The sequence below is a fragment of the Typha latifolia genome, chromosome 15 (genome assembly GCF_019914945.1).
Source record: "Typha latifolia isolate L0001 chromosome 15, TyphaL0001v2, whole genome shotgun sequence".
Classification (NCBI taxonomy): Eukaryota; Viridiplantae; Streptophyta; class Magnoliopsida; order Poales; family Typhaceae; genus Typha; species Typha latifolia.
The window spans coordinates 6,897,542-6,915,969 of NC_133100.1; the positions used below are offsets into that span (position 1 = coordinate 6,897,542).

Here is an 18,428-nt window from a genome sequence, read left to right on the forward strand (position 1 = left end):
GAATTTACGGCAACAATAAATATTTTGGTTATAAGTGGCTTAAGTTGACAGCTCGATTTGATTCAATGGCTTGGCAGTTGGGCAATATTTAGCTCGGGAACATTATAGCTTAAAGTCTAATTTGAACGGCTTAGTATATTAGTTAAAATTTAATAAAATATAAATATATGATCTTTTTGTCCTGCCTATATTTATATGTAGTCACTGGAATCCAAGTCAAGAGAGGAGGGTGGGCTCAATCTGACGTGTCTTGTTCTAGATTTATTCCCACAGCCGCCGGAATCAGCTTTAAGATATGTCCACCTCATCGTATCCTACCATCTTTTGGATTTATTCTTTATTTTTATTTTGACGTGGAAGTGGAAGTGGGGATTAGACCCCAATAGAAGATTCATTTGGAATAAAAAGAGTTAAAGAATATAAATGTCTCCCAATCGAAACTATTTATTAATTTGCATCTTAGTTCTGTTGTTCTCTTCTTGTGTTTGTATTTCTATTGCAGGTTAAAGATCTTGTGTCTCAAGCCTTTTAAGAATTTAGTGTCTTCGATTGCGACAGAGCTGTAGGCTAACTTTAGACCCTTTTGATCATGTGAGAATTCTCAGGGTTGAGCTTCATGTTTTTAGTTATTTGTACTATTTTTATATTATAGTGTTATTTACTACTGTAATCAAATATGAGGACTGTTTTACCAAACGCTTTGGACTCCAACATCAAATAGAGGTCTCATTTTTATGTTGGAATTTTTAGATGCTTGCCACAGTAAACTTTCAAAATATCATAATTGTCGCCAAATTATTTTCTTCTTTAAAAAATTATTTGGTGTACTCGTCGGTGAGGTATACGCCGAGGTCGATCGTCGCCGTGAGTGAGGGCGGCCGTAGGTATCCACCGCAACAGGTTTCCCCAAGAGCGAGGGCGCCGGCAAGTTTCCACTGAGATAGGTCTCATCACAGGCGAGGGCGCCGGTATCGCGACAAGGAGGAGGACTAGTGGAGAGAGAAGAGAGGTCAAGTTATTCGAGGGTAATTATATAATTTACTATTTTTAGTTTATATTTATTTAAAATTAATAATATTATGATATATTAATTAGGGGTATAATAGTCATTAGGTGTATTATGTCACCACCATTTGACTTTTCACTTAGATCCAACATTTCAGGGGACATTGTAAACTAAAAAAATTTAGATCTTTAGAAAAACTGAATATATTCAAGAGATGTAGATGTAATTATCCCTAAACTTATTTATTCAAATATGCGTCGATGCCACATGTACATTAAAAAAATGTCGCTTAGGGAAACGATTTTATTAAAATAAATTAAGAAAATCTTAATTAGTGATGCCTTTGTTTGGATTGTGGCAAAAATAAAAGACAAACAAAATACACATTTTAACGAGAAAGTTACTCTTCTTTATTAATTGGAAAGAAAAATATAAGATATGCCAATGAGAAAACTAAAAGGGGTAGGATAACTATCGAGGGCAATATGAGCACCATTGAACTGGTGGCACTTCGGTTACGGAGCTGACTCACTTAATATTTCTGCTAGTAACAAATGTCAGATGAAACTCTTTTTTCATTATATGAAAGATTTTCTAAATGTCCGAAGGCAATAGTAGCAAAAAAGAAAAAGAAGAATAATTGTCAAGCTTTAAGTAGAGATGCATGATATCCTTCTGTAGTTCCTAAAAGCTGGTGATGATACAATGTTGCCACAATGTGGCAGAGAAAATTTAACCAGATGTTACAAGGAAAGTTAAAGAGTTCTTTAAGAACCAGGTGTGTCTGAGAAATGTAGATGAGTACTAACTAATGGACCGCCTGTTCTGATGTTCAGTTAGTCTTCTGCACACCATCTGCCAGCAATATTGCAAAGTGAGAGCAGCCATAAAACAGAGCAAAGGTACGCCGATGATGCAGCCCCCAGGTGCAAGGTTGATCAGTGTCTGAAATGGAAAAGGGAGTTAATCAAAACAAAATAAATTGAGTGGACACTATAAGGATGTGCACTGCAGAACTTCTAAGATGATAAAACATATTGATGAATTAGTAAATAATCATGCAGGTTACAAGTGATTTACGAGGGAAAAAAATATGAAATTGACCCGACAGATCATTGTTCAACAAGATAGAGAGCAAGCCCCATATCCTGGGATATATTTCTTATGGGCAATAATGTGATGAAACAATCAGCTATGTGGCACAAAATTATGCAAGAAATGCATTCTATTTGATGATATTCCACATGAGAGGGGCTCTGATAGGTAGACTTGAAAGGGAAAAAAAGAAAGAAAATACTCTATTGCTTGCTCTAACCCACCAAAAAGCAACCTATATATAGCCTTCCAATCAAATTAACCACTTGAGGTAAAAACAAAGAAAAACCTAATTAGACTCTTAAATAAGTTAAGTTAACCAAATATCTAGCCGTCGGGCATTCAAACGATACTGGATATTCAAATGCATCGGAATTTATTGCTCTCAACCAAAAGCATCGTGGAAGCATTAGAATGCCCAGGCGAAAGCCGGACTGTGTTCAAACGCCAGCCCATACATTAGAACGGCTTAGACCGTTCATATCAGATAATGTAAGGCTTTAAAAGGAGTTGAAGGATAAAATTTAATGTTCTGTTAATGATGTGAGAATGATGTTACTTTTGATCCCTTAAGCTCAGGATGCTAAATGTTTCCAACTTTCGTGTGTGTGTGTGTGTGTGTACACACAGTAGAAACTTCATCTTAAACCTTTTCCCAAAGTTTGATATTTCTAGCAATTGACTGCACCTCAGAATTTAAAAGAAAACTCAATATGGGAAGAAATGATATATGCTCTCTTACTACACTTTGGGATGTGTTTTACAAACCCACCAAACAGTCAAGCATAGATGGACATACCGATCAACACAATCAGCATGAGTTGATACATATCGTGCCAAAGAATTATCAATACTGTACAGGAAGAGTATCTCAATACCCTCATGACCATCCATACTGATATGCACCGACACCACTAGGAATTGAGTATAACTTATATTAAACAAATCTAATTTAGGCTCTCTTCCATCCCCTTTGGTACCTCTTTTCATGATCAATATAGATTATACTTCTAATTTTAGATTTCAGTTTTCTCCAAGTTATTTGCCCCAACTTAGAAGATCCAAGAAAATTTATGAATAATTATGATATTAAAATCTAATTACATATCTTACACTAATATCTAGTGTTAAAAGATTTTAACCTGTTTTAAAGCTTTAGAAAAGTTTAAAGATTGTTTTTCCAACATATCATGACTATCGGCACACTGACTTGACATGCCACATGCTAAAGGATTGTACCTTGACGGGACATCAACACATTTCGTGCCTCTGGCACAACAATCTTTGCAATCGAGGGTTAGAAGCAAGGTTGCAAGTATTGAAATCGGGATCAACAATTTTTAAAAACGACACTATCAGTTGTATCGACGGTATCGATCATTCATATCGGCCTATGTTTTAAAATAATTTTTAAAATACAGAAAAATTCTAAATTTTTTAGAAAAAATAATAATAATATATAAATATAAATTATTCATATATAAATTTAAAAACTAAAATAAAAATTATTTTCTCAATTTAAATCTCTCCCTTTTCTACCACTCACACTCTCTCTCCCTTTCTCGTGCAAATAAAAGAAAATTTACATTCTCTCACTAATTCTCTCTTTTCAAACTCTCTCATCTACAAACTCTCTTATTAAAAAACTCTCCCCCAGTAACTCTCTCCCATTAACTCTCTTTCTTATCAAACTCTCTCCTCCATTAACTCTCTCTCTCATTCTCACTATCTTTCTCTCCCACTAACTCTCTCTCTCTCTTATTAACTCTCTCTCTCCCTTTAAAAAACTCTTTTCGTCATCCTCTCCCTCACCCTCCTAATTACACTTCTCTCCCTCTCCACCATAGTTTTTTATTTTTATTTTTCTCTCCACGTCTCTCTCTCTCTCTCCCTTCTCTTCCCCTCTCTCTCTTCTTCCCTCTCCCTCTTACTGCCGCAACCCACAAACTCTCCCTTCCTCCTCTCTCTCTCTCTCTCTCTCTCTCTCTCTCTCTCTCTCTCTCTCTCTCTCTCTCTCTCTCTCTCTCTCTCTCTTTCCCCCCTCTCTTTCTCTCTTATGCATACCCGTCTGGGCGGGATCGGCCGATACGGCCAGTCTCGACCTGAAACAGATCGGGCCAATACTTGATCGAAACTAGTCAATAGACTAGTTTCGGCCCGGGATCGGCAACGGCTGACTCCACTCGAGATCGGCCCAAACTAGGAGCCATGGCTAGAAGAGTGTTAAAAATTTTCTAAAAGTTTCAACATAAAATTTCTAGTCCAACTCGGTATATATTTATTCCGTATATAGATATAATCATATATATACATATATGCATACAAATGTATATACATAGATATCCACGTACATGTACAGACACATACATGCATGGATTCCAGACAAAGATACGCCATGCATCCTGGAAGTCTACCTTAATAGGCTTCCCGCTTTGTATCCTTAACCATATAAGAAAATGCAATGTAAACCAGACAGTCAATCCACTCAGGGTTATACTATTATGCATGAACATGCGCATTGCGGTTATAAAGATACAAATATATGAGAATCAATAAAAATAAATACATCTCCCACATTTCAAGTGGGTAATGTAGAATTGACTGTAAAAATTATAGTGCAGCTTGTTTAGGAAGGCTTAACGGGATCTTAGAGACCCTGGTGAAATTGTGAATTACCAAAATAATTCCTCGATAGATTAGATGCTTACCATTACGGACGCAATAGCGTGGACAACAGGGACAAACATTTGGTCACTTTTCCGTCCTTCAGCATATCCATTAAAAGCAATGACCATTGAAAAAGCATGAATTATCACAAATCCAAAAGAAATAACAGCTGCAACAAAAACAGAATTAAGTTAAGATCAAGATGATGTGAACTGTAGGGAATTATTTGATTCAGCATGAAACAGCATTTGCAGTAATCTTGTGGATAAGATACACAACATCAATGAGAATTTTTGATCTAATATTTTGACATAAATTATGTTACGTTCAAGCATATAAGAGTGAGAAGGCTAATTTGGAAACTTTTTCTCAAAAAGCAGTCTCAATAGAAATATTCACTGATTGCATATTCCACTTAGCTTCTCTTACACTCTATTCTATAATCGTGTGTTTTCCTCCAGAACTTTCCCAAGTATCAAGTCTACCAAAAGATATTTTAGAGCATGATCCTATGGGTCCTAAAATAGATTAGCTTTCCATGCAGTAATGTATTGTTTTGATTCTTTTGAAGTTTGAACTGACTTCACAATGTAGTAATTCCAACCCTTCACAGTTGCATAACCATGACGGTTGGACTATATATATAGCTACTAGAACTACTATACATAAAATATCTTAATTTCAAGTGTTAGGGGATTCAAAAGTTTTAAGAAAAAATCTTGTGTTAATCTACAAGGTCCAGTTTTGTGTCATCAAAAGCCAAGAGATACTTGAAACTATACTAGATTGGGTCAAGCACAAGTCCTTTGTAGTTAGATGGGAAAGCCCCATGAGAGAAAAGATGCAGAAGTTAGAGGCAAGGTAAAAAAGCACACCAGATGGGGCACCTGCTAATAAATTCAGATATAGAAAGAAGATACAAGAATGGTTCCTCTGCTAAGGTGAGTCCATCGAGTCAAATAGATTCTTGCCAGTTATGGCAAGGAAAATTCCGCATTCTTGTTGATAAGAGTTTATATGTATTCTTGTGATGGAAAAGGCAATAATACAACAAAAGCATGCTTACTATTAAATTCAACGCAACCACTTCTCAGTAAAACAAGCTCAGAAACAGGAACATTAAAAAATGATGCCTCACCCGAAACAAGGAAAATTGGTATGTGGGAGCACCTATCAACATAAAATGTTGCAGGACCAAATGCTGGAGTTAAGAGACTAAGACAGAAAAAGACGGCATGAGCCACACCATGACCTAAACCACCAGCTGCAACACATTTAAAACGTCAGTGAAAAAAATAGAAAGGGATGCCACAGAAGTTACCATGGCAACATAACATCATATAGTAGAAAAAAAGATATTTTCACCACTGGTCACAATGGATAATAGGCACTAACTGGACCAAGTATATTTCATCTCAGGGTCCATAAATTGAGAGTAAAGTAGCCAGGAAATTCAAGACATTAAGGCACTAATGTGTATATCACCTTTGAGTGTACAAAAACTGGAATTACTTCACCAGTCATTTCCAAGAATCTTCCTAACATAGAAGATAATGAGTTTAGCTATTGTGATAGCTTTTTTAGCCTTATGTAGCAGACAAAACATCTTTGAGCAGATGTCACAATCGATAGGAGGTCATGAAAAGTATTCATCTAAGTATCCATATAATGAAAGGAAAATGGCACCCCATGTTAGAAGAAACTTTTTGAAATGGCAAATGATTAGTCCATTCTCCTGGCAATTGGCCTACTAATGTCTTAGAAATGAATATAATCCTAATATTACTTTATATCAGTCCATATCTTCCAGATTTCTTTTAGTATAACTGTATAATGGAATTGTGACTACTTGTGTGCTAATCACATGAACCCTCATAACCACTAGCTAGCCAACTAGGTTCATGTGTAGAGCCTCTCTTGATCGAAATTGCCTCTTTTTTTTGCCTAAACAATCCTAAGTGCATTAAGCTGATAGTGTATGACATATATCTGTTGTATCCTTCCAAAGATTCTTTTCTACTTAAGAGCAAGGTTCCAAATATCTATTTCAAAACCAAGATCAACCACCCAAAAAAACAAATACATATGAGCTATCCGCCATATCAGCCGTTCGTATCAGATTGGACTATTTTTTTTTAATTACGTAAAATTATAAATATTATTTAAAAAGTAAAAGAAAATTTAGATAAGCTCTTATTTAGAACAAAATAAGAAAACAATAATTACTCAAATATGAAACCTAAAAATTAGAAAAAGTATTCACTTACTCAAAACCATGATAAATTCCGAGTTGTATTTAGTAAATTCTTGCGCTCGTCATTATTATCATCATAAGTTCGTAAATAGTGATGTCTAAGGCTAGGTACTCCAAAGACAGATTGTATCAAATTAGTTATATCAAATGACTGTCTTTCTTGTTGTATGGTTTGTGTTGGAGGAGGATAATAATCTATCTCTCATTAATTGTAATAACCCATAATTTCAAAAATAATTAAATAAAAAAATTAGAGATAATTATTTAGATAATGACAGATTTAGTTTTATCCTATATATTTTAGGATTCGAATTAAAACGAATTAATATTTTTTTATTAGGTATATCTTTAAGTAAGAAAATATATTAGAATCCTTATCTTAGTAGGATTCTTATATCCTTGATCTATAAAAGGGAGGCTTTGGGAAAAAAATATTTGGGTGACAGTACTGTAGCAGTGCTACAGCACTGACGAAAAAAACTAAGTTTTTGAGCGGCAAAGTGTATTGTATCGGTGCTACAGTACTGAGATGAGAAGGTCATCATCTCCTACTTCCTACTTCCTCATCTAAATTTATTTTTGTTACATTGTCAGAGCTACCATTGTCGGAGTCAGTTATCGGGGAGTCGGAGTAAGTGAATAACACTAGACAAATCGTATGTGAAGAGTTTTTACTTGGTTATTGAGTTGAGCTATTCCACATGGACCTTATGTGAATGAATTTACTCACATAATTATCGTTTCGTATTTAATACTATGATTCCTTTGTATTATTATTCTTATAGTATTATGCTTTGTGCATTATTATCTTTTTATGCTATGTTGTATTTCATGTCATACTCTATTTCGTACAACACTTTAGACTTTAGTTCATAAAATGTTGATTTTCGTGCAAATAATAAAATATTGGCTATGAAGTTAGTAGGACTTTGAGAACATACACATGCTAGATATTCTTCATGCATCTTCCTTTGGTGACTCAAATCTACATTTGAAGTCCAGGAAACAGATTTATACCTGATCAGCATATGATCCATTTAGGTGACTTTGACGTGATTAAAGAACCTTTGAAGTCTAGGAAACATACATATTCCTGATCAGTACATGATCTACTGAGGTGACTGACGCAGTTAGAAAACAGTCCAGAGGACAGACCTACTGATCAGTACATGATCCGTTTAGGTGACTCTAGCGCGATTAGAAAACAGTCTAAGAGATAAATCTATTTCTAATCAGTATTTGATCCGTTTATGTGACTTTGACGCGATTAAGGAATAGTCTCATACTAGACCAGAAGACTCCTTGAGGTGACCTTAATCTCTCTCTATGGTTAGTAGAAAAGAAATATTACGTTTATCATATAATGACATCTCCTGGTGATCCTAAGTAGATTAATTATAAGGAAAAGACTTAAGCACATCTCAAGATGACTTTTAGTTGATGTAAATCCTCGAGCACAATCCCAAATTGAGACAGCTAGTGTTATTGAAATTGAGAAGGGTTGCATAATGAAGTAGAGTATATTATTAACTTGTTAACTGCATCCTTGTGGCTTATGCTTATTATTCATATTATGAGTTGCTGACTATTGTTTAACTATTGATCTTCGATTAATATCACATATTAGATTAAAAATGATCCTAGCTTTTGAGTGGATTCACTCACTAAACTATAGTTATTAGCTCATGGGATCCCTCTTCTGACATTTCAAGTACTAGTCAGGGTTGCATAATGAAGTAGAGTATATTAAATTCTTGTCATGGTGGACTTAAAAATATTTATTAAGGCTTAGTGTATCTCAAGTTATTGAGGTACATGGCTAATCATAATTCCGATTTCGAATCGTGACATTAATTGCTCTCTAATCTCTCCCTCTAATCACTCGAACTCTACAATATAGAAGAGAATAGAGAGAGACAAAAATATAAAAACGAAATGTTCTCTGTTCTAAAGTGTAGAACAGTGAAGAAACTGCAGAAAGAGAGAGAGAGAGAGAGAGAGAGAGAGAGAGAGAGAGAGAGAGAGAGAGAGAGAGAGAGAAAGAGGAGAGAGTGGAAGAACCAAAAGGAAAAAATGAACAAATGACTATTCTATAGTGATTTTTAATGAAAAGAAGAGAGAATGTGTGGAAGAAAATAAAAAAAATAAAAAGTAAAGTTATGTTGCTTCTGCAGTGAAGAAGAAGGGAAGAGAGAAAAAGATAGAGAAAAAAAAAATATATATATATAGTGGAGGTCGGATTTGCATCGAAGAAGCACCGGTGCTTTGCTTGGGAGAGAAAGAAAACGGGGACATCAATTATTGATGTCCCTTGGTTAGATATAGGTCGGATTCATAGTAGATTGGACCTATTTAGCCCAAATCAGCCAATCCGGATCAAGTACCGTTTGATATATACTTGAAAACAAGCAATTGACTAGTTTCTGGCACAAATTGGGATCGACCAATTTTTGGAACCATGCTTAAGAGCTAATGCTTATTATCAAAAGAAAAAGGAAGTAGGGCTAATGAAAAACAACATGAGTCATATTGATAGAAGAAGGTTAGATAAAGATTAAAATGGCAACGATGAATGATTACCCTACAATGGATGAAAGAATGGCACTTCAAAGTAAAAATTGGATGACATGCAGTACATCTCATTTCCTATTTTGACTTTTCTTCAACATGAACGACAGAATTATCGTTTTTAGGAAATTAGAAATTAAAGATTGTTTGGTGAGGTAAATAATTTTGAAGAATCATGTTATGCTTATACGTTATTCTCTAGTAAAAAAATACATGCTTATATCATGTGAATTCACATGATTCAAGGCAGATTTCAGAAACAAGCAAATCAACATTAAGAGCAAGGAGGAGATTTGAGATAGTGGAAAAGTGCAACTGTAAGTAAATTTATTTGTGGGGCAAGCTTTTACCTAATGCAATTTGCATCTTATCAGTCAGAAAAAGACGGGGCTTAGATACCCTATCTGCGAAAGCATCTAATGTATCTTCCATCTTCCTGGCAAAGTTCATCAAAGCAGGACAAAAACATAATCCGTTAATGTATAAACCAATTTTATATGACTTCATAAAAGATGGCAATAAATGAACAGATAGAAGGGACTTTCAATTATTAAAATCACAACCTACTTGTAAAGCTTCCAGAATACGAGCCGGATGCCTTCTTGAAAACCAACAGATGTGAGTATCAGAATCACATAAGGCCACCATGCTGCTGATTTCACAGGAAGAAAACCCCTCCATGCTCCCGAAAGGACTATTAAACTTATAAGCCAAAACAATGTGCTGCATTCAACAATCATCTAGCAATCATTAACATTGGCTACATATTGTCACCATAAATTTACCTCAATAGAGTCCTAGGAAAAAACAGATGGGTAATATCACAAAGCACTTACTATTGAGATTTGTGATCACTCAAGAATAAACACTGCCATTATCTAGTAAGGAAAATGCTATATTTTATTTTACGCAAAGTGAATCCTGAAACTATAATTTCCTGGGTATCATTTAAAGAACTGTGTGGAAGAGTATAGAAAAGTAAAAAAGCTCACAACTTTAGAAACAATTTGCAAGTTTATGAAATACCCATCCATTATGTTGAACGTTTTAATCAAAGGAAAGCATCAAGGTGCGAGATCCACATTTTCATTCATTCGCAGCAGAGAACCACCCAATAAAATCCAAAGCTGAAGACCTCATTGATCTAAGGAATAAAGATAATTGGACGAATTCGAACTACTACCAGAAAATCTCGTAAAATACTCGGAACCCACAGAAGATACCCCAAAAAGAGGAGAAGGAAAAGAAACAAAACTAGATAAATTTCATCGAGGTAGACCTGGTGAGGAGAGTTAGGATAAGGAAGGGCTTCTTGGCGATGACGGAGACAAAGAGGGAGAAGGCAGGTCCGAGAGCAATCAAAGCGTAGCCGACCCCGGCGGCGATCGTCATCTCCGACGACCCCTTCTGCAAGAGTAGCTGAAAGCCTGAAACTTTTACCAGGTGGTCGGCCTCTATTTGGCTACTTTTCCTTTTTGTTGTTTTTTGCCGGTAGAACGAAATATCTACGAGTCCAGGGTTCTTTATGCAAATTTACTTCCCTCTCTTGTTCTTATATCAGTATATGTGCTTTTAAGTTTGAGTTTTTTTACCAAATTAGCTCTCTCCCAATTTAACTATAGCTGTCTCTAAAATTTAGATGGAAACCTCAAAAAATTACTTTTATAAATGCTAAACCATTTAGCGTATTAAGTTTTAGTAAATACTAAACTATTTAGTGTATTATTTATAAAAAAATTTGGATAAAAATTAAGACTAAAATTTAGACGATGCTATAAATATATATATTTTATATATATTTACATATTTTGTAACTAAAATAGATAAGCATAAAGTTAAGATGCTATAAATTTCTTTATATTTTTATCTATATATTTTTCGTTCGTGGTATGATTAAGTTTCAATTAAAATTAACACATTTGTTCTTCTTTAATCTTCGTAACGATATATTATATGTTAAAAAATAAATTATTAGTTGAAAAATATGATATGCAAAATTGAATAATTTGGCGTCTTAATAACGCAATGAATAGTTTAGCGTTTTCTACTTAGACACTGAGCATTTTAAAGTTTTTAACATTAAAATGTTTGATTATTCAGTATTTAATGTGAAAATAAATAGAATCATATTTTTATATTGAACTTATCTAAAAGTAAAATATTAAACTTATCAGCATTTTATATTAAGTTTGGGGTGTCATATATTTCAGTAACTAAACTAGTTTGGTCAAAATATAATCCTTTTTAAGTTAGTTAACAAAGTGACCAGAAGAGCATTATAGAAAAGGTAAGGTTTTGCAGCTAAAATTGGAAGAAATTTATTTGCAAATAAGGAACTTCAGAGGTGTGCTTATGCAAAACAAAACAAAAAAAACACTCTGATTTGACTGCAGAACATAAAATGACATTTATGTATCACAGAAAGGATTAATAATATTAAGGAATAATCTCCCACTTCTTAGGACATAGAGATAATGAAGTACATTTGGTAATCCTTTCTGTGATATTTCATATTTCCATTGCAATTACAATGTCTGTTCATAGATCTGCAACAATTCTATACAAAAGGAAATCAGTTGAATCACTGACTGCAGGAGTGACAATCCATTTGTGATGCCTTAGCATACCAATATTAATAACCAAAAAGAGGACAAAAAACAATTTCACAATGTCGATCGCAAGCAGTCAGTCCACCGCAAGGAAGGCGGAAGATTTGCCTTAAGATCTTTTACTTTTGTTTGGTTTCTTGGACTTTGAGTTAGGGCTTGATGATTCCTTGAATGCAGAGGGGCATAATTTGTTTATGCCACAGATTCCACACTTGGGCCAAAGAGGAGTGCACACAGTCTGCCCAAATCCAACCTGAGAACAGAATACAAAGGTTCACACTATTAATGATATAGTAGAAAAGATGCCTACATTATTATTCAGAACAAACCGAAGTATTCCAAGAAGAAATGATCATGATTTCAGGGATCTTGGAGCTTGAAACTGAATAAGTAAGTATTTCCTTTTTACAAGAGCCAACAATTCCAGTCAGCTTATGTTTGATGTTATATAGTGGTAAAAGAACAAGAAGGCTTAGTGCTAAAAAGAAATTCATAGAAAGTATCTTATGATACCAATAATGGATTGATTGGTGCCCATTCATCCTTTGGTAACCATGTCTGAAGAGACACTCTTGTTTCTTCTGGAGTCAAAGTTTTCTGCAAACAAAAACCTCAATGTGTATTTATTTCTGCTATAAATATTAAGATTCAAGTAAACTTAATAAAACTTATTGTAGGTTCTCTTGGATGCCTAGATCACCTGTCTTGTTCCAGGTCGAAATACCCATCCAAGGCGGTTAGAAATACGATGCACATGAGTGTCGACACATATACCTTGAACATTATCCCATCCTATAATCATAACCTGTTTAAAAGAAAGAATGAAATTGGAGAAGTAATGCATTCTTTCATTTTTCATAGCAACAAAGTCAAGCTGTACCAGATGGGCCATTTTAGGACCTACTCCAGGAAGAGCAAGCAATCCATCTAAAGAACTCGGGATGTCTCCTTCATACTTTTCAAGACAAATCTGAGCAACTTTCTTCATATACTGGGCCTTTCTCTGATAAAATCCAACCTAAGGAAAGCATAATTGACATTCTTAACATTTCTATGAAATATGCATGTATCTGCCAAGATACAACAACGTGGTCAACTTGAAGTTAACACTAATCTAAGTAAATAAAGGGAAGTGCCTACAATACGAACTTACCGGATAGATTAATTTTGCGATGGTTCCTTCATCTGTCCTGACAATGGCATCTGCATCCAATAACCCTTTCTCAGAGAGACGCTGCACCGCACCTGACACGAGTTCATATTACCAAATGAAAGCCATCATCTTTGTGAAAATGAAAAGATGCAATAGGCTTATTCAAGTTATTCCAGCTGACAACAAAAGTTCATCCAGAAAAAGAAGAAAAATGCATTATCAAGACTTGCCATGTGTAACTTGATCTTTGGTTTGACTTGACAATAATGATGACACCAAAACTGCGAATCTCCTTTCCTGTGCAGGGACATATAATTTACAGCATCAAATAAGTTGAATAGACAAACACTGATGAGATTCACAGCTAAAAGTGAAGCATGCTCTAAACCAATGCTTGTCCCAAAAGCATGCTCTCAACCAATGACTTGAGCAGAATTCAGAAAAATAAATCAGGTATCTTATAGTTTAGAAGAGACAAACATTGATAATATTAACTAGAACTGAAGCATAATTACCCTAGACTTTTCTATGAAGATAAAACTGCATGCTCCATATGAATTACACCAAATCAGAAGATTGAGAACATGCTTTTAGAGGCCAACATTACCCTGGGTGGCAGAAGACTGCCTGCTTTTTCGCATCCCTTAGTGTCTACTGGAGCATCCTCAGAACACCTCATTTCCTTAATCCCTTCAAGAACTACTTCCCAATTTTCTGGGGGTTCCACTGCATATTCCGTTTATATTGTGTTTCATGTACAAGAAGTAAAAAAGCATGCAACCAATCAATTGGTTGTGGAAGAAATTGCAGCTAGTAATTATCTAATAGATCAATAAAGAAATGAGCAAATAGAGTAAACCAATCAGAAATAAGCAATTACCTTTCTCATATAAATGATAGCAATTTATAATTTATTTCAATATCAGAAATCTGTAATTTTTATCTTTTTTAAGTACCTCTTGCCATAATGGAAGCTTCAAATTGTTTCCCAAACTTAGCTGAAGAAGACGAGGGGAGCTTCTTATTATCTGTAGAACAATACAATATTAGGGACGGGATAGTGATCACAGAAGATGAAGCTCAAAAAAACAAGAGGTTAATCCTAGTATAGCCAAAGGTAAGACCGCACAGCTTCAGACATGCAAGCTAGAAATGAGATTAGAGTCAGTGAAAAACTTGATAAGTGGGTTCTGTTTTGTGAACCACTGCCATTCTTTCAGGACGACTAAGTAATAAAAATGCCCCGTGAACCTATTCAATCATGATCGAATGTTTAGAGCTAGTAAAAGTTCTCAAGAAAATAGTACCAATAGAGATTTTCTTTGCTGTTGATTCCTTGACCTTGTTATATGCAAACTCTTCAATATCAGGCAACCCATCAAGCTGGAAATAAATCTGACCATTATTACATTGATACTTCATGCCAACTAAAGTAGCCAAATGCATGTATATTTCAGTTAAAGAGCAGAAATCCGGCCAACATAATGATAGTGACAGCCAATGGCAAGTGCAAACTGCTTGAATGGTGATTGAACATTAAAACAATTGAATTTAAAACCCAAAATGAGGTAGCCAAAAGGAAATACACAAACAGACAAACAACCTCCTCTTCTAAGATGAAGCACAGATTATGTACTTACTCTCTGATCAGAAACTTCTTTCTCTGTCTTCTCCCCATTGATTTCAACTGCGCGCCTTACCCTCTTTTTCCTCGCAGAAGCAGGAACTTCAGATTCAGAAGCATCAAAAGAGGGGGCAGAAGCTGGAAAAAAGGAGCAATAAATCCTCCTCAACAATAAAAAAGCAAATTTGTTCACTATATATAATTTTCCTAATCTTTAAACATTTCCGAGACACCCATCTCATTTACCATTAAATTTTCCGACAGCAACAGTCAGATTCTATTAAAGAGGATGATATAACAGGGCTCTTAATGGGATTACAAGTAGGAAAAACGAACACCCATCTCAAATAATGAAGCAAGATCAAATTTTTACAAGTTCTGCATGCTATAATTCGACTAAAAGCATCCTAGCACCAAATACGACGAGAAAAAGAAAAGGCGAAAAAAAGAAATCGGGAGAAACCCACCTGGATTTAGCTGCGAGTTGGAGCTTTGCGCCTTCGTTGCGAGCGACCGCGAAGAGGATCTAGTGATGGGCATCCTCAGTGTTTTCCAAGGAGCGGAGAGCGGAAGCGAAGCAAATCTAAAGCATGGAAGAGGAAGGAGCATCTGGGTCTAGACTTTGGAGGGAATGTGGAGGGTTCACTACGGAGACGAATGGTTAATTAAGTTTATAATTTGGGGGATTATGCAAAAGGAGGCATCATCGTATTCCGTGTTCCTCCGACTATTCTAAGCGTAAGATCGTGGGAAGCTCATGGCCACTTTAACTTCCATTTGTTTAGGAGGTTCCACGCTGACGCCGCAAATCTATGCATATAGATCTCGTTGGCCTGACTTATCCCGGACAAAGAGTCGATCAACCGAGAATATAATAAATGTAAGCAGAGTTGGTAGTTTGATCAGTAACATTATAGGATTAACTCTAATTTTTAAATAATTATTATGAATAAAATTATTTAGTTCCCGTTCACTTAATAGAATAAGAATAGAATAAGCAAAATTATTCCAACGACCAAAAAATACTATTAGCTATATATTAAAATAGGAGTAAATATTATTTTTCTAAAATAATATTATTTTTTATTAAAACTGCGGATTTAAAATATCTATATTGCACTGTAAATAAATAAGTAGGCACTACAGACAGGGTTATAAATTCGCACTGTAGAAAAAATCTTGCACTCTTTGTATAAAATGACCATGTACTAAATAAAGAGGTATTGTTGAGTTATAAACCCGCACTAAAATAACAATGTATTAGAGGATATAAAGAGAAACTATGAGGTAATACAGAGTTATAAGCCCACACTCTATATAAAATAATCATACACTAGAATAAATGAATAGACATTGCAGATTAATACAAGGTTATAAGCCTACACTGGCGGTATAATGCGGGGTTATAAGCCGGCACTGTGGAAAAAGTGTGCGGGCTTAATATTTTTTTTTTATTTTTGCAGAATTTATTAGTTTTAAAAAAAATCTCAACTGTAGGTGAGATGTTTAAAAAAAAAGATAGATGAGAGAGAAAAAATAAACTGTAGTTGAGATAACTGATATTTAATAGAAGAGATAGTGAAGAGAGAGTTAGAATCTTAACTGTAGTGGAAGTGATTTGTAATTAAATGTTATCTAACCTAGAGGCAAAATAGTAATTGTGGGTTATTATTATATTATTTTTTAAAAGTTGTATGGAATAAGATGAGAGAGAACGATAAATTATTATACTAGAATAAGGTAAGATGTTATTTAGTTATTACACTAGAATAAACTTATTCTTATCCTACAAGTGAAACAGGGCTATTATTGGTTTGATAGTTTAGCAGTTTGACTTAATGGCTCAATTTAATTGATGGCTTGACAGTACAGTTAGCTTAGATAAGCGCGACATGCACGGCTTGAAGCCTAAACTAAGTAACTTAATAATAGTGGTTGATGCCTAAAATTTGGTGGGGCCTAAGTGCTTATCTATCTAGGGATAGTTGACAATTTGTTTAGTCATATCTAGCCTTCAAGCTCTTGAATAGTAAGAAAAAAGAATATAATAAAAGCATTGAAGCCTTATAATATAATGGACTGGACATCTGGGCCTACTCTTTCGTTAACAGGCCCCAACTTCAATCCAATATGACGCCAAGTTAGTTTTGCTCCAAATCAGACGTCGTTGAGCTATTGCTTTAAGCTATCATATCATCAACTTGCTCCTCCAACACTATGTCGCTGAACTACTCCTCTAAGCACAGTATTATTGAGTCATTAATCGAGTCAAGTCCAGCCCTCTGCTAAATAGCTCTTCTAAATAATGCATTGCTAAATAGCTCCTCCAAAAATAGTATTACAGAACCATCAATCGAGTCAAGTCAAGCACTCAGCTAAATAAATATTCTATTTATTTCTCCTTCACCACTTTTACTGCACAAAGAAGAGCTTGATGCAACATTGTGATAATAGTGGCAGATATCACCATCTCACCTATTATTGATTGGGTGATCCATGCAATTTACACGACGTTCAATTGATCCGTGCATGTCATTGGATAAGTATTTGATCCAAAGCAATTATTCGAACAAAATTTTATTCTCAGATCTATTTGTCAAGGATAAAATTATTAATTTTCATATATTACTTGACCAATCAATTTAATTTAATCACCAAACTTAAGATGTAGTTTTACCGGATGTTCCTTAAAATTGTAAAAAGATAAATAGTTGGTTTAATATACTAGAAAATTTATTCTAACGATGTAAGAGAGAGAGAGAGGGAGAGAGGGAAAAAAAGAGAATAATTTACCAATTGAAAAGTAAAGTGTGACTAGTAATTTCGGTCATATAATTAGTACTTTTTGTTAATTCAATATCATATACTTTTAGTTATTAAAAAAAAATAAAAAAGTTAGAGATTAGTATTAATTTTTTATTATCAAATTTGATCATTTTTTGTACGCGCAAGCAGAATCATCGAATACACATGATCGATAGACACACATTCACAGTACACTCGAAACAATTCGTATAAATCTGACTATAGTAAACATGTCTACAAATTAACCTTGATCATAATTAATAAGAAATTTTTAATTCTTTTACCCAAATTAATAGTGTTGATATATTAACTAATGATTACAGTATACTTATATATTTTATTAAATTGTAACAGATTAGTTTTTAGTCCAAATAATGTTCATGCCTTTCATTTTAAAAATGTGGCCTCATAAAATCATTGTAGCTTTCTATATTTTTATTTTTATTTTTTATTTTATCACCGATCTAATTCGAAATTTTGTTTCCAAATATATATTTATTTAATGGAAGCAATATTATTTAAGTTATTTCATAATCTCGTTAACAACTTATCTTAGAGAAAAAAAAATAGAAAAGCTGAGGGTAAGATAATTATTTCATGTTTTTCTTTTGTTGGTAACCCGAGTGGTTTAAAAAGATATTAGATTT

General features: G+C 34.3%; 2 protein-coding genes across 2 annotated transcripts; both read right to left on the bottom strand.

Moving 5' to 3' along the window:
* Positions 1 to 1,561: 1,561 nt before the first annotated feature.
* LOC140802461 (gamma-secretase subunit APH1-like) lies at positions 1,562 to 11,079 on the bottom strand. The gene is made up of 6 exons (XM_073158007.1): positions 10,870 to 11,079; positions 10,158 to 10,313; positions 9,941 to 10,026; positions 5,907 to 6,032; positions 4,810 to 4,937; positions 1,562 to 1,951 (listed from the first exon to the last, which is right to left on the bottom strand). Exons 1-6 carry the CDS (start codon positions 10,980 to 10,982, stop codon positions 1,811 to 1,813), a joined length of 750 nt encoding a protein of 249 aa, XP_073014108.1. The 5' UTR covers positions 10,983 to 11,079; the 3' UTR covers positions 1,562 to 1,810.
* Positions 11,080 to 12,070: 991 nt separating this feature from the next.
* LOC140801607 (endonuclease III homolog 1, chloroplastic) lies at positions 12,071 to 15,858 on the bottom strand. Its single transcript, XM_073156787.1, has 11 exons — positions 15,444 to 15,858; positions 14,993 to 15,114; positions 14,660 to 14,735; positions 14,309 to 14,380; positions 13,960 to 14,078; positions 13,583 to 13,649; positions 13,353 to 13,444; positions 13,080 to 13,217; positions 12,900 to 13,004; positions 12,713 to 12,796; positions 12,071 to 12,452 (listed from the first exon to the last, which is right to left on the bottom strand). Exons 1-11 carry the CDS (start codon positions 15,583 to 15,585, stop codon positions 12,309 to 12,311), a joined length of 1,161 nt encoding a protein of 386 aa, XP_073012888.1. The 5' UTR covers positions 15,586 to 15,858; the 3' UTR covers positions 12,071 to 12,308.
* Positions 15,859 to 18,428: the final 2,570 nt, after the last annotated feature.